This window comes from Chrysemys picta, chromosome 3, assembly GCF_011386835.1.
Source record: "Chrysemys picta bellii isolate R12L10 chromosome 3, ASM1138683v2, whole genome shotgun sequence".
Lineage (NCBI taxonomy): Eukaryota > Metazoa > Chordata > Testudines > Emydidae > Chrysemys > Chrysemys picta.
This window is the reverse complement of record NC_088793.1, coordinates 24,452,035-24,479,498: the sequence shown is the minus strand read 5'-3', so window position 1 is coordinate 24,479,498 and position 27,464 is coordinate 24,452,035. Positions and strand designations below refer to the sequence as shown.

Below are 27,464 nucleotides of genomic sequence, written 5' to 3'. Positions count from 1 at the left end.
CCCCATACCTGCAACACTATTCAGTCCCACCAGTCTGTGCTTGTTTGCCAGGCCCAGAATCGGCGTTCCACTGTATCAACCAGCCCCACTGCCGGCCGTGATGTCCCAATTGCCACATCCTGTGCTTTCAGGAATGTCTGTGTCCACGTCCTCCTCACAATTGTCCTCGTGCTACCGTTTCTTCTTGAAGCAGAGAGGCGGTCACCAGAAGGCTCATTCAGACCGCAACAGCTGCCAGCAGCTCCTGTCCTGCTCCTCAGCCCTGTCCCCCATCCTCTGCTCTGTGGAAATGGGGTACATGGATGGGGGGGACACACCCTGACTTCAGCACGCCCCCCTTCCCCCTCGGCTCTGCACAACAAGAAGGTGGGTCCCAGGAGCAACTGGCCAGGGGCTCCAAGGCAGAGGGCAGGAGCAATGCGTCTGCAGAGCAGCCGGGGGAGGGACACCTGAACATGTCGCCGGATGTGCGCGGCTCTGCTAATCAAGTGTGCCAAGTGCGCAGCACTTGATTGACTCTTGGGCTGCCGTACACCTTAGAGGAAACATTGCTTCCCAGTGTAGACCAGGCCCCAGAGAGGGAAACTTATGGGACTTATCAACATAGAGGACATCTAGACAGTGGCCCAGCACAGACAGGAACGGTGAAGCCTTGTTTGTGCCCTAAGCGACGTCTGACAGTGGGGGAAGAATCCAGGTTCATGATGGTGCAGCTGCATGGGGAATGTAACCTTTATGTACCTCTGTTCTGGTCACAGACCGCTTGATGTGCAGCTTATGCTTTAAAATTATTATTATTTTTTTAAATTAAATTTAAATTAATGGAGATATCCCATCTCCTAGAACTGGAAGGGACCTTGAAAGGTCATCGAGTCCAGCCCCCTGCCTTCACTAGCAGGACCAAGTACTGATTTTGCCCCAGATCTCTAAGTGGCCCCCTCAAGGATTGAACTCACAACCCTGGGTTTAGCAGGCCAATGCTCAAACCACTGAGCTATCTCCCCCACCCCCAAATGGAGCCAGCCCATAGAGCGGGGAAGAGACACTCCTTCCTGCCTGAGCCCCATGCCCTGGCAGAGTGAGGGTCTATTGTCTGAAAACCAGAAAGGTGCAATTCCCATTAAACTGGTGGTTGAGGCATGGCTTTACAGGAGTGACGGTCTGCATGCTGCAGCGTAGGTGAGGATGGCGCTAGTTAGCCTTCTCCACAGCACTGTAAATGCAACTCTGTGACAAGAGCTCCAGCAAAGACTTCCTCAGCATGGAAAGGCAAAGGAGAATGGGTTTAAACCCTGATTTTTATCCAAACTAACAATGTGACTTGTTATATTAAGAAGGGATGATTTTTTTGGAACCCAAAGTCTCTGGAGTTTGCAAGGGCTCACAACTGAGCAGGCTGTGAGGAGTTATCTCTGCAGGAATTCACATGCTCCTGGTTGAACCTCCCATAGTGGAGAAATAGCTTCTGGCAGGGGTTGAGACTCTACATGCCTGTCCCTCTCAACGCCCACGTCCTGGCAGAGCACAAGGATCAGTGGCTTGTGGCAGCAGGGCACAAGCTGCCCTTTGAGGCTCCTGAAAAGCTGCTTATAACACTTCTAACTTGGCTCAATGCTTGCAGGGCATCATCGCTTGCTGTTAGAGGGGCAGAAGGCGCCTGACTGAGAGGTGCTCTATCAGAGAACACAAAGGTTAGAGACTCAGTGCTCCAGTGATTCCTCACTTCAGGAGATGGAGAGAGCAGCTAGAAGCTGAAATGAAGTCACCACTACACGAAAACAAACAAATTGAAGTTATGAAACAATCTGGCCAGGAGAAACTGAAAGGCCAACCTGTTCGGCAACTGGAGTTAAAAATATTTGGTGGTCTGAGCTGAAAGGGGGCTTAGTTTTGCAGCCTCCAGCAATACTGGACTGCCTCCAAATTCCACAGGTGAGGGGCATCACCCCAATAATGATAAATGAGAGAGAAGCCATGCAGTAGCAGTAAACTTGCTACTTCCATCAACTGAGGGTAGATGATAGCACTTTCTAAAATTAAACTAAGAAGAAAAAAAGGAAAAACCTCAAATATGTTTGTATTGACATGAGGGCAAGGAGAATGGTTAAGTTGTTCTGGCTCATGCAGTTGTACCAAAGTTCCAAAACTGTTCAACGGCAGTTTTGGTCTTTTACTGCAATGCACTGTGCATTTTATCACGTAAAAATAATGAGAATACACTAGGACGACCGTTTTCTCTAAATAAAAGCTATGACGCATACATTACTTCCCTGCGGAGAGTCTAAAGCTCTGGAGACTGAAAGAAGTTTAGAATGTGCAGCTTTGTTTTAATTCTCTTGCAAGCCTCATAGGTATCAAAAAATGCAGTAGATCTACACTGCTACCTTGATATAACGCGACCCGATATAACACAAATTCAAATATAACGCTGTAAAGCAGTGCTCCGGGGGGGCAGGGCTGTGCACTACGGTGGCTCAAAGAAAGTTAGATATAACGTGGTTTCACCTATAACGCGGTAAGATTTCTTGGCTCCCGAGGACAGCGTTATATCGAGGTAGAGGTGTATTTCAAACCCATCATCCTTTTCAGAGGTAATTAAGCAGTTTCCTTTTTTCTTCTATCATTTTACATTCTCCATTTCAGTGTTGTTAAGAGTCATGTGGTACAAGTATAAAATTTATTCTACAATAAATAATTATTTTGGCATTAGCTGAAGTGACAATTCTGAGTTTTAAAGTGGTTAATAACAGAATTCCTTTGGAACTGCATATCTACGGGCATTATTCATTTATAAGAGTTTTTAGATGTACTAAAAACTAAATACATTAACTGGAAAGACAAATATATTTAAAATTATATAACAGCTAAAAACAAGTTGAAAGAAAACCTCTAGTATTTGAAAAACTGTGTCAAGATTTTACCCAAACTAAACAAGCATAAAGTTGTACAGAGATGAACGCCAAATAGCCTATTACAAATAACAGGATTTTAATATATAGTTAACTTTATTTCTGATAAAACCAATATTTTAGCTCAAACTGATTTTTAATTTCCTTAATCCATCAATTATATACCTGGCATGCCTGTAGCAAGACCCTGACCAAAAGCCAAAGCTGGATTTGCGGCCGCAGCTGCTGCAAGTGACTCTGCCTGTTGCCCTTGCTGACCCTGATTGGGAGTAAGAGGGCGCTGACTTGCTCCAGCACGCAGAACCTACAAAAGACCAATATGATACTATTTTCTTAAAAGCTGAGTACAAAATCAGTTATACGCTATAAAAGGTCTAGGACAGCTGGTTTATGTATTTAATGCTTTTTAGCTCTGAATTTAATATTCTGAATACCCCATCTTAATGATTTCAAGCACATAAACATGTAAAAGTGTAACAGGTATAGACTATTTTGCTGATAGGCACAAGAGACCTAGGTTCAAGGATTGCCTTGGGTCTTTGCTAGCCAGCACAACAGACATCGAGTATATTTTTAGAAATGGTAATGATTCTAGAGGAAAGTAAAATTGTAAAAAGTCCTCCTAAAAGTTAATCTATAAACACATCTGCGAATCCAGACAATTTATTAACTGAAAACCGATCCTTACCTGACAAGCACATAATATATTAAAAATAAATAAAATTCTTTACCCTCACATTCCGCCAATTGAAAATTTTTATTCCTGAACATTGCATAACTTGAAGGAACTTATCTTATGCTTTGAAAATTTACCAGTTGTAGTTTGTAAATACTTACCTAACCTATCCGCCCCACCAACACTCAACACATATTCTGGAGGTTGATAAGTGAACTAGATTTTGTTTCAGGTTTTTAACTCCTCTACCCAGTTCTGACAAATACGCTTTATATCTTTGTCACCTATTTGACAAACAGTCCTTTTTCCACACTCAAATTTGGAAAGAAAAATGCAGTTTAGCTAGTCTTACACCTATGCGTTCCTGCACGAATATCTGGCATGAAAACTGTTTATAGGTTAAATCAGTTGTTCCTTTTGACTTTTTTGGGGACCCGCCATTTATTTGTTTATATATATAAATTTATTCTCTCTCTCTCACTCATACACCCCCCCCCCCGCACACTAGAAGCTGTCATACAGGGCTGTGGAGCACCATTTTAACTGGGGAGGCTCTCCTACCCTTCCAGCCCTTCAACCCCCTAATCCCCCTCCTCTCCACTGCCCTCCCCTCCCCCACCAGCCCAGTCCCCAAGCTCCCTGCTCGACTAATGCCCCCCCCCAGTCCTTTTGTTCTCACTCTTGAAGCCCTGCCCGTCCCTGCAGCACCAGCCAGTCCCTCTCCCTCAAGCTGCTGACTGTCCACTTGCTGGCTCTGGCCACTTCCTCCACGCTGCTGCCCCAGATTAGTGGAAGAAAGTGTGTAGAGGTAGAGCACTTATGGCAGACATGCCAGGTCGGGGAAGGCAGCGTGAGGGGGCTTAAGGTGTCTGAAAATCACTGGTGACCCACCTAGACCCTTCCTGGGACCCACTATTTGGGAAACACAGAATTAGATATTCATTCAACAGGTAGAAAAAATTCTGCAAGGAAGAGATGCTATTCAGCTATCAAGACAGCTCATCAGTGACAAGTAACGACTGGCAACTGCTTTAAAAGATCCAGTTACATAGGCTTCTAAGGTGAGGATGCGATTTTGGAATTTGAGAGAATGGAATTTCAATAAAAGAAATTCCTAGTAAATTATATATTGGTTAATGATGGCATTGAATGTTTTGTTGTTTTGAGGAAAGGATACTTTTTATTATCAGATATATATCCTACATAAGATTTATTTTTGTCTTTAGGAAACATTTTTGTAATGGCTTCAAGCATTTCATCACAAATGCCCTTACACCATGAATGGGATTTTAAAAAATATTATAAAAATGAATCTTATAAAAATGAACCAATCTAGGGTTAAAGATTAATGGAATTAAAGTAGTAAAAATACCATTTCAATAAATAAAATGGTGAGATTAATTTCAGTGATATATTTTAGTTACTATAGTTTCTTCTTGATTTGTCAAAGAAAAAATAACCCGTGGCAGGACACAATGTCATAGCACAATATCTTCCTGTTATAGAGCAACTACTGATTATTTTTTAAAATTAGAAAGGAAACCCCCCATCAATGTAGTATTTTTCAATAGGTGGAAAACTACTAGAGCTCCTACAGCACAACTGCACCCTGCTGCAGCACTGTAAGAAAGAACTTCAAGAGGATGTGGCAGTCTTTATCCTCATTTTTTCTCTTGCTGTTGACTGTTTAAAATAATTTTAAACTTTATATGAATGTTTGTGAGATTATTCATGCAGCACTAGTTACAAAGGGCTTGTTGTCTACACTTCAAATACTACAGCAACACATCTGCTATGCCACTGTAGTGCTTCAGTGCAGACCCTACCTACGCTGACAGGAGTGTTTTTCCTGTCAGGGTAGTAATCCACCTCCCTTACAGGCAGTACCTTTGACCTAGCACTGTCTACACTGGGGTTAGGTTGGCTTAATTACGCCACTCAGGGTGTGGATTTTTCACACCCCTTAGACACATAGCTGGGTCGACCTAACTTTTTAGTGTAGATTAGGCCTGAGCATTACAACCCACCTTCAATTAAGTTATAGCAACCCAGACGAAAGAAGCAATTTTTAATATATTCTTTTTAATTAGGATTGCAACAGTAGTCAGATAAGAACAAAAATAAAGATTAATTATGCTGCAGGTAAAACTAAAAAGATTTTGATATAATTGGTAATATTAATGAATTTAAGAAATGAGAACTAGTCAAATACTAACCAAAACTTTTGGTGTACAGACTGTTGAAAAGCACAAGAGAAAGTCTGAAGAATAACATGCAATTTTTGTTTACAATTCCAGCTGAATTTTCTTTTAAAACTGATATTTTGAAGTGGAAAACCTTATACAAATGTTATTGTTTTTAAAAAATACAGTTCCTCTGCATGAAGATTGTACTCTACCTGTTGCTGTCCTTGTGCTTGTGATGCTGCCTGTTGATTTGCTGTGGTGTTTGCAGCTGTAGCTTGCTGCTGAAATAAATTGGCTGGATATACCCCCCATGGAACTCCATAATACTGAGGGGGGACCACTGCCGGACCTAACAAAACACACTCTTTTCAGTTTACTTTTGTTCATCAAAATTATTATTTTTCATATTGCAATAGCTCCTATATACCTTGATTGGTATTTTCATTCTACTGTGCTAGTTGCTGAATGAACATCACACAGAAGACATCATTATCCCTAACACAAATTAATCTACTTTCAATTTTACAAAGAGAACTTGCATTATAATTGTCAAGTGCTCTTAAACAAATGTTAGCAAAACCAGACTTGTATCTATTTTAAAAGTTCCATTTGATTCAATTGATGAGCTTCATTTTAACCCCCCTTTTCTGGTTTGAAACAATAACAGGACACCACAAAAAAGGCTGATATCCTTAGAAAAACAGCAACTACCGGGTATATGAAAAATATCAAATCACTGTTTCTGTTCTTTGAATGCAGCCGTTTGGTTAGACAGTCAACCCTGAGTCTAAGTTTTAAGCATATAACTGATAACTCTCATAATAATTCAAAGTTGTTCAACTGCTTTACCAGAATGTAGCTTACACCCAACTCTTGATGAGGGACAGCAGTAATTACTTTCTGGACACACTTTATATTCAAGTTACTTCTAAAAATAATTTATAAAAGGTTAAGAAATGATTAACAGATATTTTAATAAATGGTTAATCAATTGTTCTAGAATGAACTCTAAAACAGGTGAACTACCATGGCCATCTACAGCATCTATAACATGCTTTTAACATCTATTAATTGGTTATAAACCATTTATAATTGAAACCTTACTACAAAGCATCACCCTACAGTCCCCAGTTAGTTTGTTAAGTAGGAGTTCTGTTGTAAATGTAAATGAAGATCACTACAATCCAAACAGATACATGTATGTGGTCAAACAACTTCTGGGTCTGGGACACAAGAGGATTCACACCCTAACAATAAATACCCTTCCGGTAGACTCTTGTAAAGTTAGAAACACTTACATAACATTCAGTAGTCGAAGCTTACATGTAAAAGTATGCTCAGTCAGTTTTATCACACATTAACAAATCACATCAGATTCCACAGGATAAACCCAGCCTATCCTGCCTAAACCAAAGAGCTTCCCACAGCAACTTTCTTGGTCTTTTTTCTTCAACACTCCTCATTCTCCACTTCCTCATTCTGTATCCCTTTTCTCTTCTGCAAATACAGCCATGCGATTTTCCTTTTGACACTCACACATGCTAGATCACATCCTTCAAACTAGGCTGAGATACTGGTTTAGTTTTCTAAGCCCAACATTTCCAGTCTACTTGCGATATAAAAAAACCTAGCAGTGAAAGGTTCTAACCATCATTTCTAGTCACCTTGCTCATCAAATGCCCCAGTTCTCATGTATCAGGTGCATATTTTACATTCCTTTCCACCTCCATTACTGGGAGACAACAAACTTAAAATCTAAATCACTTTCCAAAATGCCAGAAGCAGTTCCAAATACTACATTTGCCTTGAGTACTCTGCAATATTTGTGGTTTTACATCATACCTTCCTATTTAAAGGTATTTTTTCCACTTCCTGTTGCTGTGTGAAAGACCCATGCAAACAGGGAACACTGTCTACTGTATAGGGTACTAGATAGAGACTCAAAAAACATGATTTTCTAATCTCAGTTCCATCAATGACCTGTTGAGTCACCCTGGAAATACACTTAACAGCTCTAGGATCTCAGTTTTTCCATTTTAAAAAAAGGAACAACAATACTTAATCTTTTTCTATCATTTTTAGATAAAATATTAATAAAAAAACTTCTAGACAGAGCAATCTTTGATATTATTTGCAACAATTGAGAGTACAAAATATTCAGAAAGAAGGGCAGTTTATTAAGTGGATTATGCCCTATTATTCACAGAAAAAATCTTCAGAACTACAAATACTGATTTATCTACAAATCCAATCATTTTCTCCAAGAAAATCAGTACGTTACAATAAAAATTGAGAAAAAAAATGTGTTACCTGCTAGTGTTGCTGCTGCAGCTAACCCTGCTGCAGTGTATGGGTCAGTACCTGGAGGAGCAGCACTGATAATGTACGGGTTTGGCACAAAAGCAGCTGGAGCCAAGCCTGCTGAGAATACCCCTGCTGTATTAATAAACAAAGATTTAATTGTAGCAAATAGATCCAACAGACATTATTGCACATTTAATCAATGTGATCACAAGTTATACCTGTATTAAAACAAGTACTGCATGTACTCTTCTTGATGTTTTAAAGTGAATACAAAGTAGCAGAGAAATCATTACTTTCATTTTTTCTAACCACAAAATCTCCGCCCTAACCCCATTCAGTTATGTCACATGACGGCAGACCACTAAATATTGACAAATTTTATAAGTGCCTATATGCAAATACAATAAGTCTAAATACTAAGATAGTGAACTTGAGTGCCTGCTATTAAATGAGGTTATTGATATAATAAGCATCAGAGAAATCTGGTGGAACAATAATTAAGGCTACGTTTTAGTCACTGGTATATTTAGTAAAAGTCGTGGACAGGTCATGAGCAGTAAACAAAAATTCACGGCCCGTGACCTGTCCATGACTTGTACTATATAGCCGACTAAATGTTGGGTGGAGAGGGAGCGCAGGGGTGCCCCAATTAGGCAGGCCAAAAAAGATTTTGAAGTGCAACTAGCAAAAGAAAAAAAAAAATGTTGCTGTTAGTTTTTGTAAGTACATCAGAAGCTGGAAGCCTGCTAAACAATCAGTGGGGCCACTGATGATGGAGATGCTAAAGGTGCACTCAAAGAAGACAAGACCATTGCAGAGAAGCTAAATGAATTCTTTGCATCGGTCTTCACCGCAGAAGATGAGAGAGAGATTCCCACATGCGAGCTATTCTTTTTAGGTGATAAATCTGAGGAACTGTCCCAGAATGAGGTATGCAATATACGTGTGACTGTGTCAGTCCCAAAACATTAGAGAGACAAAGGCGGGTGAGGTAATATCTTTTATTGGGCAAACTTCTGCTGGTGAGAGAGAAGCTTTCCAGCCACACAGAGCTCTTCTTCAGGTCTGATTTCAAAAGACGAGTCTGGGAGCTTAAATTTATTACTCTGCTAGACACCATGATTTTTGAATAACGAATTTAAGCTCCCTCGCTCGTCTTTTGAAAGCAGACCTGAAGAAGCGCACTGTGCGGCTAGAAAGCTCGTCTCTCTCACCAACAGAACTTGGCCCAATTAAGAGATTTTACCTCACCCACCTTGTCTCCCAGACTGAGGTGTTAATAGAAGAGATTTTGGAACAAACTGATTAATTTATCAGTAATAAGTCACCAGGACCAGATGATATTCATCCAACAGTTTGGACATGAAATTGCAGAACTACTAACTGTGGTAGGTAACCTATCATTTAAATCAACCTCTGTATCAGATGACTGGAGGATAGCTAATATGATCCTGATTTTTTAAAATGTCTCCAGAGGCGATCCTGGCATTACAGGATGGTAAGCCTAACTTCAGTACTAGGCAAATTGGCTGAAACTATAGTAAAGAACAGAATTATCAGACACATAGATGAACACATTTTGTTGAGAAAGGCTTTTGTAAAGGGAAATCATGCCTCACCAATCTATTAGAATTCTCTGAAGGGGTCAACAAACATACGGACAATGTTGACCCAGTCCCTTACTAAAGGCTCTTAAACAGAGTAAGCAGTCACGGGATAAGAGGGAAGGTCCTCTCATGGATCAGTAACTGGTTAAAATATAGGAAACAAAGTGTAGGAATAAATGGTTAGTTTTCACAGTGGAGAAAGGTAAATAGCGGGGTCCCCCAAGGATCTGTATTAGGACCAGTCCTGTTCAACATATTCATAAATGATCTGGAAAAAGGGGAGAAAAGTGAGATGGCAAAGTTTGCAGACAATTCAGTATTACTCAAGATAGTTAAGTCCAAAGCTGATTGCAAAGAGTTACAAAGATCTCACAAAAGCGGGTGAGTGGGCAAGAAAATAGTACATGAAATTCAATGTTGATAAAAGCACAGTAACGCACATTGGAAGACATAATCCCAGCTGTATGTACAAAATGATGGGCTCTAAGTTAGCTGCTACCACTCAAGAAAGATCTTGGAGACATGGTGTACTCATCTGCTCATTTTGCAATGGTAGTCAAAAAACAGAATATTAGGAATCATTAGGAAAAGGATAGATAATAAGACAGCGGTATTATGGTATTTTCTATATAAATCTATGGTATGCCCACATCTTGAATACTGCATGCAGTTCTGGTTGTCCAATCTCAAAAAAGATATATTAGGATTTAGGGCTGTCAATTAATCGCAGTTAACTCACGCAATGAACTCAAAAAAATTAATCGCAATTAATCGCATTTACAACAATAGAATACCAATTGACATTTATTAGATACTTTTGGATGTTTTTCTACATTTTCAATTGATTTAAATTACAACACAGAATACAAAGTACAAAGTGCACAGTGCTCACTTTAGATTATTTTTGATTACAAATATATGTACTGTAAAAATGATAAACAAAAGAAATAATATTTTTCAATTCACCTCATACAAGTACTGAAGTGCAATCTCTTTAACCAGAAAGTGTAACTTACAAATGCAGATTATTTTTTTTTGGTTACATAACTGCCCTCAAAAATAAAACAGTGTAAAACTTTAGAACCTACAAGTCCACTCAGTCCTACTTGTTATTCTGCCAATCGCTCAGACAAACAAGTTTGTTTACATTTATGTGAGCTACTGCTGCCTGCTCCTTATTTACACTGTCAGCTGAAAGTGAGAACAGGCGTTCGCATAGCACTGTTGTAGCCAGCATTGCAAGGTATTTACGTGCCAGATACACTAAACATTCATATGCCCCTTCATACTTTGGCCACCATTCCAGAGGACATACTTCCATGCTGTTGATGCTCGTTAAAAAAAAAAAAAGCATCAATTAATTTTGTGACTGCACTCCCGCGGGGGGAGAATTGTATGTCCCCTGCTCTGTTTTACCTGCATTGTGCATATATTTCATGTTGTTATAATTCATGAAATTCATTATAATGCATAAAATTTAATGTGGATAAATGTAAAGTAATGCACATTGGAAAAAATAACCCCAACTATACATACAACATGATGGGGGCTAATTTAGCTACAACTAATCAGGAAAAAGATCTTGGACTCATCATGATAGTTCTCTGAAGACGTCCACGCAGTGTGCAGCAGCGGTCAAAAGAGCAAACAGGATTTTAGGAACCATTAAAAAGGGGACAAAGAATATCTTATTGTCCTTATATAAATCCATGATTAAAGATGTGGGTGATCTTGAATACTGCGTACAGATGTGGTCTCTTCATCTCAAAAAAGATATACTGGCATAAGAAAAGGTTCAGAGAAGGGCAACTAAAATGATTAGGGGTTTGGAACAGGTCCCATATGAGGAGAGATTAAAGAGGGTAGGACTTTTCAGCTTGGAAAAGAGGAGACTAAAGGGGATATGATAGAGGTATATAAAATCATGAGTGATGTGGAGAAAGTAAATAAGGAAAAGTTATTTACTCGTTCCCATAATATAAGAACTAGGGGCCACCAAATGAAATTAATGGGCAGCAGGTTTAAAACAAATAAAAGGAAGTTCTTCTTCACACAGCGCACCGTCAATTTATGGAACTCCTTGCCTGAGGAGGTTGTGAAGGCTAGGACTATAACAGGGTTTAAAAGAGAACTGGATAAATTCATGGAGGTTAAGTCCATTCATGGCTATTAGCCAGGATGGGTAAGGAACGGTGTCCCTAGCCTCTATTGTCAGAGGGTGGAGATGGATGGCAGGAGAGAGATCACTTGATCATTACACCTGTTAGGTTCACTTCCTCTGGGGCACCTGGCATTGGCCCCTGTCGGTAGACAGGATACTGGGCTAGATGGACCTTTGGTCTGACCCAGTATGGCCATTCTTATGTTATAGCAGTCTCGGATGATGATGATGACCCAGCACATTTTAAGAACACTTTCACAGCAGATTTGACAAAACACAAAGAAGGTACCAATGTGAGATTTCTAAAAATAGCTACAGCGCTCAACTCAAGGTTTAAGTATCTAAAGCGCTGTCCAAAATCTGAGAGGAACAAGGTGTGGAGCATGCTTTTAGAAGTCTTAAAAGAGCAACTCTCTGATGTGGAAACTACAGAACCCAAACCACCAAAAAAGAAAATTAACCTTCTGCTGGTGGCATCTGACTCAGATGATGAAAATGAACATGCGTCAGTCCGCACTGCTTTGGATCGTTATCAAGCAGAACCCATCATCAGCATGGAAGTATGTCCTCTGGAATGGCGGTTGAAGCATGAAGGGACATATAAATCTTTAGCGAATCTGACATGTAAATATCCTTGCAACGCCAGCTATAACAGTGCCATGCAAACACCTGTTCTCACTTTCAGGTGACATTGTAAACAAGAATCAGGCAGCATTATCTCCTGCAAATTGTAACCAGCCTTGTTTGTCTGAATGACTGGCTGACCAAGAAGTAAGACTGAGTGAACTTGTAGGCTCAAAAGTTATACATTGTTCTATTTTTGAATGCAGTATTTTTTTTTCTTTTTACATAATTCTACATTTGTAGGTTCAACTTTCATGATAAAGAGATTGCACTACAGTACTTGTATTAGGTGAATTGAAAAATATTTTTGTTTTTTACAGTGCAAATATTTGTATAAAAAATATAAATTGAGCACTGTACACTTTGTATTCTGTGTTGTAACTGAAATTAATATATTTGAAAATGTAGTAAACATCCAAAAATGGTATTCTATTATTGTTTAACAGTGTGATTGATCGCGATTAATTATTTTAATTGCTTGACAGTCCTATTAGAAAACATACAGAGAGGGCAACAAAAATGATCAGGGGTATAGAACAGATTCCCTACGAGGAGAAATTAAGACAGACTATTCAGCTTGGAAAAGAGACAATGAAGGGGAGATATGACAGAGGTCTATAAAATCATGAATGGTATGGAGAAAGTGAATAGGGAAGTGTTATTTACCCCTTCACATAACACAAGAACCAGGGGTCACCCAATGATTAATGGGCAGCAGGTTTAAACAAACATAAGGAAGTACTTCTTCACACAATGCACAGTTGACTTTTGGAAGTCATTACCAGTGGATGTTGTGAAGGCCAAAAGTAATACTGGGTTCAAAAAACAAATAAGTTCATGTAGACTAGGTCTATCGATGGGGATTAGCTCCGGAGGTGAGGGATGCAACCCCATGCTCCAGCGGTCCCTAAACTTCTAACTGCCAGAAGCTAGGATTGGATAACGGGGATCGATCACTCGATAACTGGTCTGTTCTGTTCATTCCCTCTGAAGCACCTGGGCTAGGCAATGTCTGAAGACAGTATATTAGGTTAGATGGACCGTTGGTCTGACGCAGTATGGCCGTTCTTAATACCACTAACTGCCTGACAGCCTCATGTTGCTGGTCTGCCTTTCACAACTGCCAACTCAATTTTACTCACCTATGCACGGTCAACATTTATGTATCACTAATCTTTCTAGCATCTAAGCTCCATGTATGACTGGGGCTCCTAGGTGCTGTGATAATACAAATAGCTATATTGAGAGAAAAGAGACCGGAAGACTTGCAGCTGAAGATGCTCAGGGTCCTGCACTAATTAACAGATTAGAGGAGAGCCCCTCAACTGGAATGACAGCCTGGGTGAACCACCACAGCATGGATGGACATGGACAGGTCTCAGCTGGGCCTGCACTTCCCATTTCTTTCCCCCGTTCCCCAACAGTTCCACTCACTCATGTCCACTGCATATAGATGCCCAGACCCCAGGAGCAAGGTGGCGAAGGAGGATGAAAGTGAGATGAGTCCAGGAGTTGGAGTCCACTGCTCCTTCACCAAAGTATCTCAACTTGAGGGGCTCCCTTGTTGGGTTGTCTCAGATCACTGAAGCAGTAGCCCTCGAGGAGCCCATTTGTGTCCTGATGCCTCCACAAAGATAACTCAGCTTTCCTGTAGTTACTGCTGCGGCTACCTTGACTCCTGAGAACACTCAGGCAGTAGCATCAAGGGAGTAGAACGTATTCTTGCTAAGATATCAATGCACCAAGGGCTCTCCAAGGCACTGCTGTTTCATTGAACCAGGGGATGCTTAGCACAGAGCTCCTCACAAAACAGGACTCAGTGAATAACTTCTGCTAAGCTGTAAAAATTAAAAAAAACAAGCTTATCTTTTCCTTAAGATTTTACTGAAGTGTTGGTGTGTAAAGTTTGGACTTTGCAGCAACTCAGATAAGAGTAAAAAAAAACCTCAGGATTCATAAGAAATATGTAGACTAAATTCAAACACTGAAGCCTTAAACAACGGGATTTTAGCCCTGCTTTAGTTAAAGTAGTGTTGAATTTTGTATTTAGTCTATTGCTAGGGCACCTCTAGGATAAGCAGCTATTTATGAAGGAATTAAGTTAATCAACACAATAAAAGCTATTTTGCACTTCTATAGTGCCTTTTACTGGAGGATCTAAATGGGCTATTACAAATATTAATTTAACCTCAACACCTCTGGGAGGTATATGAAGTATTTGCCCATTTTACAAATGAATGAGTTGCTTCACTTACACTTACCATATATACTTGTTCATAAGCCGAATATTTTTGGTAAAAGTGTGATGCATCAAAGAGTGGGGGCCGGCTTATAAACGGGTCTACACGAAAATTTGATGATTTTAAACTCTATGGAATCATTGAATTGAACATCTAATACATTGTCATTTTGTTTACCTGGAGTATCTGCAGGCACAGAGCCCCTCAGCTCCCTGTACCCGTAGTTCGCCGTTTCCAGCCAATGGGAGCTGAGGGAAGTGGCCCTTCCCGCAGCTCCCATTGGCTGGGAATGGCGAACCGTGGCCACAGGGAGCTGAGGGGCTCTGTGCCTGCAGACACTCCAGGTAAACAAAACATTGCAACGTGCCAGCTGCTTACCCTGATGGCCGGGAGCCAAAGTTTGCCAACCCCTGAAATATAAGGTCAGTTTATGAAAGGGTCATACAGTTTTTTGCTTATGAATGAACTGTCTAATGAACAAGTATATATGGTACTTTATGGCACTAAAATAAGTGTATTTCCCTTTTTTAGTCTCATCCATATTTTCAATATAGAGTTCTACATAAGCAAAACTAATTTTCAATCATTTGAACACAAGTGTCGTAACAAATATTTAGGAGGAGGAAACAAAAAACTGAAAATGCAATTTGAAAAACTGTTATATAGAGTAGGAACAATCTGATACAGCATCTCTTCAAATATTTCTAATATTTCTCTTTCCAGTGCATATACTATCCATTATTTATTAACTAGTTAGAACACCATAAACCAGCAAACTTGAATTAGCTTTGATATCTAGTAAACTGAGAGCAGTGCAGCAAAACAATACATTGTCAGCTTTTTGTCACTGACCTCTGAAGTATTTATGCATTATAAAAATCTCACCTATGTGTGGCTGCTGAGCTGCAGCCAATGCGTACTGCTGCTGCTGAGCTGCTGTTAACTGCTGGACAGTTAGCGCATTAGTCCTCTGGAAAAGCTACGAAATAGCAAACACTTAAGTTTTCAATTTGAAGATATGAGATATGCTTAAAGTTTAGAATTTACATATAAAATACTCTAAACCAAGACTCTTCTGAATAGGTCGGAAAATTGTGCACAACATATATTACATGGAAATTTAAGTACATTTATTTGTTCCCATCCTACTCTCTCTTGAGTATAGGAGTTTAATGAGGTGAAATACATCAAGAATTTTATGCTTAAATCGTTAATTATCAAGAATAAACTAATTGCAACATCTTCAAACCACAGAATATTTTAACCGCATTCCCATCAGTTCTAGAAGAACAGCACTAACCTGCTGCTGAGAACTGTAGTCAAAAAGTCCTACAGTAGCTCCTGAGGAGTCCATTTGTACCTGATTGCCAGGATAGTCAAACTGTAAAGAATCAAGACCAACTTGTTCCATGGCATCCAGATTCTGAGTTTCTGGGTTTGAAAAGTCTTCTACCAGAGGTTTGTGGGTTGCAGGATTGGGAAGTGGGCCTAATCCTTCTGTGGAGTTAGGGTTAGAACCCAGGCGCTCAGCTACTTCTGTTGGGGAGGCTTGTCGGCTTCCAGGAGTACGACTGCATAGAGGAAATTGAAAGATAGCCTCTTACAGCCGTGATAAATAAATCAATAATGGACAAAGCATATTACAATCCGTTGAAGGAGAATCTTTAAACATGAAAAAGTTTACAAATATAACTAAGAGAAAGAAGATTTACTGTAAGCAGTTTAACAGGCATATAATGGTGACCTAGCAAAAAGCACACCTTTAGCTTTATCCGTTTACCTGTGTTATAAAGCCTACTGAAAAATACTTCCAGACTCTTATGAATGAAATGACGTGAACTGCCGATCACCTGTAAGGGCTTGTCTAGATGGCGAGTCAGTGCCTGGCAAGTGGGGTGTAAATCTACAGCATGTTGGCATGTAGCGTACTACCTGGCCATGTGGACCATGTTACTGTACACTAAAAGCACCCTAGTGTGCTGTCAAAGGTTGGTAAGGTATCACACTCCATTACCCAAATGGGAAGTGATATGTCAGTCCTACTTCTCTCATCTCTGAAGCACTCAAAGGTTTAAATCTCTCTCACTGAAATGAAGGCATGGGTGCCTCCAGCAAATCTGCAGACATAACTCTGAACTTTCCAGTATCAAAAATCAGAAGTCAGTCTTTTGTTGGGGGAAAGAAAACACCATAAAGCTTGTCAACTTTTAACAAATTGATTCATTCCAGAGCACATATAGCCACTCTAGTGCTTTGATGGTGACAAAAAGCAACACTATGGCAGGGAACTTTGGTCAGCTAGTAACCCAGCCTGGCTCCAAACCTAGATTAAGCATTAAAAACCATTTAGTACTGCCTTTTCTTTGCCTGTGGCACAAGCTAGGAACCAAAGAAACTAAAGTTTCATGCATTGGTTATTTCAATATCCATTTCACTTATAAATAAGAATTATATAGGAAGAAAACCCATACCACAAGTTAATTCAAAATGCTATTTTAATATAAATGTCAAGAGATACAGGACAAATAGGACAAACATTTAAAAAAAATATTTTTAGTTAGGATAGGTTTGCTCCTTACAGTGGTGCTGTTGTGTTGCTATAGTTAAAGTTGTGTCAATAGTTCAATTATAAACCTCTATTTGCAGGGATTCATAACTCTGCTTCAAATTGGCCACTTACTTAGATAGCCATCTCTATTATTTCTTGAGAGGTTTACTGGGTTTGGATGCTTTTCTGCACTTATGCAAATAAAAAAAAATTTCTAAAAACAATTTGGAAACCATTTTGTTTTTAATATTGTCATTGCTTTTGATATTTAAAGAAAAATAATAGATTAATATTAATCTACTCTGCATGTGCAGTAGACAATTTATTAAAATGAATGAAAAATGTTTTATTTTTGATACTGTAGCATGCATTCCAAAGGAGTGACTGTAGCTTTTCAGATACACAATATGTTGAGGATTTCTCTTTTGGCATAATTAACGTGTTTGTTATTTTGTTTGTTTTTAATATGGGCAATCATGTATTTATCCAAAAGACTAGAAATGGGTCTGGAGGATTCATTCTTATCCGTAGGGTAAATATGCATTTCCTTACCTTCCAAAATTTAAAAAATAAAAGTAAAATCAAACAAACATTTAAATATATAGGTTCAATTTTAGACCAAGAAAAGTAAGAATATTAAGAATTAAAGATTATGATCTTTAACTCACGTTTTGTACCTCCCCATTCTCCCATCCATATTAAGATGGACTTATAAGCAGCAGTCTGAACAGTAGTTTTCTGTTTGTCAATGATCATGTCAATATCAAGGATTCATTAGATAGGTATTTAGATACCAAGGTGATTAATCTGGTAATTGTAAAGTACCAAAGGTTTAATTAAAGATTAGATAAAATAGGGTGGCTGCTTGTGATGGCTGATTGGGTTGTTATGAGTGGGATCAACATTCAATTCCCAAGCTTGGACCCTCTCCTTTTGAAACAAACAAAAAAAAAAACCCCAGAATAAATGTCACTCTCATCAGCATTCAGAATGGTGCTGACTGGCTGAGAAGGGAGCTGAATCATATCATGTTGGTCAAATTGTGTGTGGAAACTGAATTGGGGTTCCGACAGGTTATGCAGAGGGAGGATGCACTGCTTTATAGCAAAATTAGAGGTTACATTAAAATTCTGCAGGACTAACTCCATAACACATGAGCCAGATGTGAAAGTTATGAAGTTTAAGAAGAAAAAAAGTTACAGAAAGTAATTTAGTTCATGATTTATTAATAGGATAAAATCTTAAAGCCCCATTTAACATGTGTTACACACTGCCTTTTGCAGGTAGTAATTTATTTTGAAGAAGAACTACTAGCTTTATTTATTTAAGATGAACTTTTCTCTCTCATGAAAAATGACACATGGGCTAATGAAATTGTAAGTAATGTGGCACAGCAGGAAGGGGAGGATGTGAGATAAAAGAATCAATCTACAGCTGAATAAATGTTTGAATTTGACACAAATAAGAACTGCAAGTATCCCTAAAGAGATATGCTTGTCTTCTTGAGAAACAGTTAAAAGCTTACTTAAAATCTTTGCAATCGGCATCCATTCCATTTGGCAAACCTCTGCCATTTATTTTAGTAACATCCTCATCATCTCCTTGTTTAAGATCTCTGTTTTTGTCCTCCTCAAATGGAGAAGCCTTTCCTTTCTGATCTCCTTTCTCAGGTCCATCTGTTTCAGCATCTCTAGTGCCCTGAGGAAAAAGAATCTGTTTGATTCTGAATATTTAACAAGAACACAAAAGGAGCACCATAAGATGACCTAATTCTACACTATAGTGCATGTAAAAAATACAAACATTTTGTTCTAAATGAAATTGCATTTGGTAGGTAACTTGTTTATGAAGTTTCAACCACATGCAATTAGTAATTGCTAAAACATAAAAGGGCATTGTCAGGATTTATAATGGAAAAGTTAACTCAACCTTAACTATAGCGGTGCCGGGAAAGCAGTAACACCACAAATTAGATCACTATATACTGTTTGATTTTTATTTATTTGTTAAAAAAAAAAAAAAGTGTTTTTAAGAACACAAATAATATGAAGATCTAGCCCAAACGCCATTTTGTATTTTGCTTTAAATATAGTTATTAAGAGCTTTTACAGCTCACCAGTGATTTGTACAGTACCTATTTTTCTGACTGGATTTGAAGGTGATTGGTAAATAAATGCAATAATTTTCCTGAGATACTTATTCAAGGCCAACAACTCCCCAAATGCTTTTCCCTAACCCCTTCATGTTAGGACCTTCCAACTAAGGAAAAGTGGTGGGTAAGAACTACACATTCCTCAATTGAAGAGAAGGAGGGAAGGATAGAAGAGAAATGAAAAAAATGCAGTAAAAAAACATAACTATGTACAAGAATTCATAGCACTGCTGTAAGTAACTATGCAAGCTTAAAGCATGAGATTACTTACAAAAGCTCCTTTCCTAAACCGGGAATCCAATTTATCTGCTGGAGAGGAACTTAACACATATTCTACCATGCTCACTCCAAGGCCACCACTTTCTGATCGAGGAGACAATACAGCATTTACTTCACTGTTTCCATGAAAACCCTGTCCAGGCTTTCTCTGTACCATAATAGGCTGGGACATAGAATGGTCTGTTTAAAAAAAATAAATAAAAAATTACTAATTTGTCCTTTACAGTATAACTTGCAAAGCTGATAACATTTCATAAAGGGGAACATATTAAGCAAGACCAGAACATGACAATTAAATACAAAGCCAGTTTTATTTTTAAAAGTTATAACTGAATATATTTTAAAAAAAATCTTGTATCCCAGTTTTGAGATGTTAAGTGTTACTGGCATACCACTGTCATTTGTTCAGTATAGATTTCTCAGAATTAACATGAGGGAAAACAATTTAAAATTTAATGCATATCTAGGGTTTTATAAAACTATTACTTTCAGATAACAGTTAACAGGAACGATCTTTGAATGCGTATTACAATCACTTACGAGGAGCTCCCCATGCAGTCTCTCTCCACTCATCACCAAGGAATATCCCTTTTTGTCCATCTTTTGCTGAATCATCAGGTTCCCAAAACTTTTTGGCAGGTAACAGCTATTTAAGAGGGGAAGTTACTTCATTTAAAATAGCCAAAAATTAACCAATAGTTCTTATAAATAGCCAAAAATATTAACAGCACAACTAAGGGGGATATGCTCCATCAATGAAACAAAAAAATTCTAGGTATTTAATTTAGACATTTTATAGATGTTAAATGTACACAAGGAAACAAATTATATTTAAACAACATTTAAAGAGTGAAAAATAGCATCTAATTCCTCATGAAAGGAGCCCAACTGACAACCTAAGACTCAGGTACTAGTTACCCAGAATACACACAGAATGAACAGTAACTATGGAAGCTTTCCCATGCAAAAAGCAACAGAGGGTCCTGTGGCACATTTGAGACTAACTGAAGTACTGGGAGCATAAGCTTTCGTGGGTAAGAACCTCACTTCTTCAGATGCACTTCTTCTTGCATATGAAGAAGTGAGGTTCTTACCCACGAAAGCTTATGCTCCCAGTACTTCTGTTAGTCTCAAAGGTGCCACGGGACCCTCTGTTGCTTTTTACAGATTCAGACTAACACGGCTACCCCTCTGATACTTTCCCATGCAAATGTGCTTATGCTCTTCAACCCTCACCTAGTACGTTGCATCTCTAAAGGGGAGAAAACACTCCAGTTTCCATCATGATTCAAAATCTTGACCTTTCAGCCTAGACAACTAACAAGAATATCAAATCCAGAGGTAGTTTTCATGATGTGGTTGTGTTAACTTGGAAATGGACCAAGTCCACAAACTTCAGATAATAACTATCCGCATGATGGCAGTTCAGCTACCTCTACCTTACTACAAACCCTGCCATGTTTGACCCAGTGACCTACAGATTAAAGGTTCGAAATCTCAGACATTCCCCTCAGCGATAGGGTTTGCTCAAGTTACTACTTCTAAGGTAGAAAAACCAAAGCCATTTCAGAAAGCAGGCACTGCATTTAACTTCATCAGAAACATTCCTATGTCACCAGTCTTTTTACATCATAATTTTTTCTATCTTGCTTTAGAACTATAATCATCAATGGCAATATAACTAGGTGTGTACCAACTCTGCCACTGTGGTGTGCATCTAAGTCCTCTCAAACACATTAAGAATACAGTTTTCATTGGATTGTAATGTTTGTGCACACTGAAAAATTGTAACCCAGCATTTATTTTTAAAAATCTATTTGTTAGTGGAAAGTAGGAAAACATTTGAAAGGAGAATATTTATCCAATTCTGCAGAATTTAATGATCCATTTAAAACAAGTTTCTAGGCCTTCTGGAAGTGGAAAAAAATATGACAACTATAATCTGATGCAACACTATTTCGCCTAGTCTGCAGATAGTGCCTATGCAGCTGCTGCTATCCTCTCTACTGCTAGTTGGGATAAGGAACATAAACTGCACTAGCAAAACTGACCAAAGTTAATACCATATATGTAGGGCCCTACCAAACTCACGGTCTATTTTCATAAATTTCATGGTCATAGCATTTTAAGAATCTTGGAATTTCACTGTTTCAGATATTTAAACCTTACATTTCATGGTGGTGTAACAAAACATGAATTTGTATTTAAAAACGGCAAAATATAAACATGCAATACCCTTAAGACTCAAACTGGGGTCCTGACCCAGAAGGGGGTTTCAAGGTTATTGTAGGGGGGGTCACAGTATTGCCAGCCTTATTTCTGCGCTGCCTTCAGAGCTGGGGGCTGGAGAGCAGCAGCTGCTGACCAGGACCCTAGCTCTGAATGCAGTGCTGCTGCCAGCAGCAGCACAGAAGTACAGATGGCAATACCATGAGCCCCTACAATAGCCTTGTGACCCCCTTTTGGGTCAGGACCTCCAGTTTGAGAAACGCTGTATTTTGGTATACTTTTATCTCGTAGTATAGGCTATTTTTATAGTATAGGGTAAAAGTACACAAAAGACCAGATTTCATGGGGGAAATCAGATTTTATGGTCCAGGACACATTTTTCACGGCCATGAATTTGGTAGGGCAGCAAGAAGAGACCATGAGATCCTTCTTCTTTAGCGATCAGAAAGCTGAAGTCAAGAAAGTTGCTTCTCCCCTCTAGTAACTAAAGGATTAATAAGGCTTCAAATGTCTCAGAAACCTACTAGCCAGGAACAAAGTTGGTGGATAGAATCAGTGGGTGAATAGTTAAGTTAAATTGGAAGGCCATTTCCCCATTCTTCATATTGAAATCACTGGTTCTTACAGTGGGATTTAAAAAAAGTCATAAATGAAGGGAGGAAAATAACTAGAAAGACAGAGCACATTTTACCTGTGTTCAGGAGGATCTATGTTCATGATAATATTTAGGTATGCAGTGTCTTCATGTCAAAGACTGCAATGGAAGATGCTTAAGTGTCTGTTTCTATACTGTATATTTTAAAAAGTAATCACCAGGTGTCCACGTAATAGATTTTCATGTGGGACAAAGCACTATGTCTTCTATAAGTTTGCAAAGATCTGAAGTATTTAGATCTCAGAGAATGGAGAAGTACATCTCGAGGACCATGCAGGATTCCTCAATACTAGGTAACTGAGTGAAATTTAATGGCTTACTAACTAATGGTCTCATCTAGCTTTAAACTCCATATCTATGTCTGTAAAGGCACCGCTGTTTTCCTTTTGAATGTCCCAGGATAGGGCAGAAGGGAAATAAAGCCATTTTATGAAAACTATTAAAAAAAAAAAGTGTGTTTATAGAAAAAGTGGCACTTCCAATAGAAAGTGCAAATACGATCATTCAGTTCAGAGATTTTTCTGGAAGAGATTACAGCTACCAAAAGCAAAAAACTGATGGGAAGAATGGAGCAGATTAAATCAGAATCTGATCAGGTCGTCAAATTGTCATGCACTTCTAGCATGTTTATTTTGTGTCTTCTCAAATGAAGACATTTCTATATAACTTCCATTATCCAGCTGAAGGTCAGACAGGGATGGTAGAAAGTCCAAGTGAGGAAAGATTGGAATAACATTTATTTATCCCTGAAACAGCGTGCAGGATTTTTTGCAAAACACAGGAGTATTGTCTATTGGTAGAGTGTCTCATCGAGAAGAGCAGCCAGAACATAAGAACGGCCATACTGGATCAGATCAATGGTCCATCTAACCCAGTATCCTGTCGTCCGACAATGACCAATGACAGGTTCTTCAGAGGGAATGAACAGAACAGGTAATCAAGTGATCCATACCATGTCACCCATTCCCAGCTTCTGGCAAACAGAGGCTAGGGACACTTCAGAGCATGATTTTGCATCCCTGCCCATCCTGGCTAATAGCTAAGTTCATGGAGGATAGGTCCATCAATATCTAGGGTTTTTTTTGGACCCTGTCTAATCTTGGCCTTCACAACATCCTCCAGCGAAGATTCCACTGGTTGACTGGGTGTTGTTTGAAGTAGTACTTCCTTTTGTTGTTTTAAACCTGTTGCCTATTAATTTCATTTGGTGACTCCTAATTCTCGTGTTATGAGGAGTAAACAGCACTTCCTTATTTACTTTTTCCACACCAGTCGTGATTTTGTAGACCTCTATCATATACCCCGTAGTCATCTGTTTTCCAAACTGAAAAGTCCCAGCCTTATTAATCTCTCCTCATACGGAAGTTGTTCTATACCCCTAATCATTTTTGTTGCCCTTTTCTGTACCTTTCCCAATTCCAATATATCTTTTTTGAGATGGGGAAACCAGATCTGCATGCAGTATTCAAGATGTGGGAATACCATGGATTTATATAGAGGCAATATGATATTTTCTGTCTTGTTATCTATCCATAATACTCAACGTTCTGTTAGGAGCACATTGAGTGGATGTTTTCAGAGAACTATACACAATGACTCCAAGATCTCTTTCTTGAGTGGTAACAGCTAATTTAGACCCCATCGTTTTATATGTATAGTTGGGATTATGTTTTTCAATGTGCATTTCTTTGGAAATTCAATGTTGATAAATACATTTTGTAGCCCAGTCACCCAGTTTTGTGAGATCCTTTTGTAACCATTTGCAGTCTGTTTTGGACTTAACTATCTTGAGTAATTTGCAGATGATACAAAACTTTGCCACCTCACTGTTTATCCCTTTTTCCAGATCATTTAGGAACATATTGAACAGTACTGGTCCCAGTACAAACCCCTGAGGGACACCACTATTTACCTCTCTACATTCTGAAAACTGACCATTTATCCCTACCCTTTGTTTTCTATCTTTTAACCAGTTACTGATCCATGAGAGGCCCTTCCCCTCTTATCCCATGACAGCTTACTTTGCTCAAGAACCAGAAGAGGACTAAACTTCATCTTTTGCAGAGTCCTGCCCACGAGAGAGGATGCAGGAAAGGAATTAAAGAGGTATTTCAGGAATGGTTAGGATAGCAGGTCCATGGCTGCTGCTCCTTGTGAGAAGCAAGGTGTTTTACAACTGATTTTAGGATGCAAACAGATCTACCTTTGGTTGTCCAAATTTATCTGGGACAGTGCCAACAGGTAGATGCTACATTTTGCTGGATTTATGTTGTGACTATTTAACAACACAATTGAGTTTGCCCACAGAGACTGGAAGTACATAGGTAGGATTTTTCCCTGCCCAAGTTATGAGGGTTTAATCTTCCCTAAGAAGGGGGACTGACCTGGTTCTTCCTGACTGCTGATAGCTAAGCAAACATTGTGTTGTTCATCATAATTAAAATGTGGTTATTTAGCTAGTAATTAGCTAAGGGCATGAACAGCCCAAACAAATTCCCATCTGTTATTTCTTCTGTGGTACCTGAAAGAGTACCTCTATGACAGGCATGTCATTCATTCTGCTGCGTAACAGAGAAGCAAAGGCAAAACAGGCCTTTCACTCCAAGTGATGCAAAATGAACTGTATCCCTGGGTAAACTGTTCCAGGGGTTAGTCACCCTCAATGTTAAAAATATCCAGTTTGAACTTTGCCAACATCAGCTTCCAGCCATTGGACATTGCTCTGTCTGTATGCTAGATTAATGGAGCTCTCTAGTAACACATCTTCCCCCCCTGTGTAGTTACTTAGGGGATATGATTAAACAGCTTTTCAACATGCTCTCTGATAAGCTGAACAGACTTCTTTAGTTTCATTTTAAGGAGCATTTTCCAGACTACCTATTCTTGTATCTCTTCTCTGAACCGTCTCCAATTTTTCCAACTTCCTTTTTAAAATACTGACACCAGAACTTGACACAGTGTTCCAGTAGCAGTCTGACAACGTTCTTTTTCTTGCTTGCCACTGGCTTACTGTATGGCCTTTCTTGCAAGGATTTTTTCCCCTTAATCCTTAAGATACTGCTGTGTATTTTCAACCTTTTTTGTGTGTGGGGGGGAGGGGGAGGGCTGGCAATTAGGTTAGAAAGCAGTGATATATAGTAAAGATTGTGATCCTAAGGCGGGTCACAAGAGAATGACTAATGGGAGACAACCAAACTGGGGGAAAAGCCTGTGAAATTAATAAGCAGGAGCTGTGGTTGGAAAGTGGAAGAAAGACAGAGGAAGGGTCAGAGGTAAAGCGGCAAAGAATAAGACTGGAGGCACAGCTAAAAAGGGTAATCGGTTTTCAGGTGACCAACAGAGGAAGACCTCTGCAATACAATGAATCTCTTTATGTAGAAAATTGTTCTTTTCATCTTGTTTTCTTCCGAAGTAAACCACTACTGCATTATAGCATGGAAGTGGATCAAGGGAGCTACATATTTAGCTAAACACCTTATTCGGTCTTACTCATAAAATTAATTCAAATTGGTTTAGATATGATCACCCTTACAGACTGAAAGCTAACTGAAGGACTGCCAACAAATGGTCATGATAAATGAACAAATGGCAACACTAGCTTGGAAAATTCTAATGTAGACTTGGGATCATTAATGAGCCCAAGGATAGAATTAACAGCCCAATGAAACCTGCAGATACTAAAATGGGAAGTGCTGAACCCCTGCAGAGACAGAAAAATAAATTGACCTATGGGGATTAGGAATATGATCAGGGAAATGAAATTCAATTCAGAAAAACGCATATGTGAGAACAAGAGAACATAACAGGAACAATGTCTTCACTGGGAAGAAAAAACTATCTGGACGTTTTTTAAAAAAGTACCAGTGGCGTAGCCGGGTGGAGGGAACAGAGGGAGTGATCAAAAACAAGGGCACCACCCGCTGCGGCGCTTTTACTCACCTGGCGGCGCTCCGGGTCTTCGGCGGCGGGCCCTTCACTCGCTCTGGGTGTCTTCAGCAGCACTGAAGGACCTGCCGCCGGAAATGCAGCCGAAGACCCGCGGAGCGAGTGAAGGTCCAGCCGCTGGGTGAGTAAAAGTGCCACAGCGGTGGCGCCTTTTTTTTTTGATCGCTCCCCCCGGTGAGTAACAATTAAAAGGGTGCCAAGAAATTGACAAGGCGCCACTTGTGCTCAGTGGGGGAGCGGCCACTGCCCCGCTCCCCCCCAGCTACGCTACTGCTATTCACATGTTCTAGGAGCATTACAACACTACACTTTACAAAAAGTGCAAAAGAGTTAGGCCTGGTCTTCACTAAAAAGTTTGGCTGACCCACCTATGTTGCTCAGGAGTGTGAAAAATCAACATCCGAACAGTGTAATTAAGCCGACCTAACCCCCAGTGTACACGGCGCTTGGTTGACAGAAGAATTCTTTTGTCGAACTAGCTACCACATCTCAGGGAGGTGGATTACCTATGCCAATGAGAGAACCCTTCCCAGCAGCATAGGCTGCATTTACACTGAAGTGCTACAGCAGTGCTGAGCCATGCTGCTGTAGTGTTTCAAGTGTAGACAAGCCTTTAGTCTCTGACTTTTCCCGAGGTGTTCATTGGTTAAACAGTAAACAAATTATACCAAGGTGTTCAGTGACAACTGGCATAAAAAACTGACACAGTTTTTTAGTTCCCACATTCAGAAGAATCACATCATAAAAGAGATAATCTGCTCTTGATACAGCTCTGATGAGACCACACCTGGAATACTGTGTTTAGTCTGGTGCCAAGAAAACAATCTGGAGTTTAGGGAATAAACAACAAAAACACACCACAAAACTAGGGTGTACTAACATGTGTCACTTGGGTAAAAGAATTAAGAAAAGGGAAATCTATGGAAAATACAGCAAACTTCCTGAAAGC

The 27,464-nt window shown here is 39.3% G+C and overlaps 1 protein-coding gene across 19 annotated transcripts in view; it reads right to left on the bottom strand.

The window, feature by feature from the left end:
* Positions 1–27,464, bottom strand: part of PUM2 (pumilio RNA binding family member 2) — a 113,504-nt gene that overhangs the window by 45,583 nt on the left and 40,457 nt on the right. For all 19 annotated transcript variants that reach the window (XR_010599390.1, XM_065587621.1, XM_065587625.1 and 16 more), the window contains 8 exons: positions 20,227–20,332; positions 19,679–19,866; positions 18,781–18,953; positions 16,008–16,278; positions 15,593–15,686; positions 8,082–8,207; positions 5,984–6,120; positions 3,075–3,213 (listed from right to left, as the gene is read on the bottom strand). Coding sequence is in view for 18 of the 19 variants with exons in the window: in XM_065587621.1 (XP_065443693.1) it covers positions 3,075–3,213; positions 5,984–6,120; positions 8,082–8,207; positions 15,593–15,686; positions 16,008–16,278; positions 18,781–18,953; positions 19,679–19,866; positions 20,227–20,332 (1,234 nt within the window). In the remaining variant the exon portion in view is untranslated. The remainder of the gene's footprint in view (positions 1–3,074; positions 3,214–5,983; positions 6,121–8,081; positions 8,208–15,592; positions 15,687–16,007; positions 16,279–18,780; positions 18,954–19,678; positions 19,867–20,226; positions 20,333–27,464) is intronic.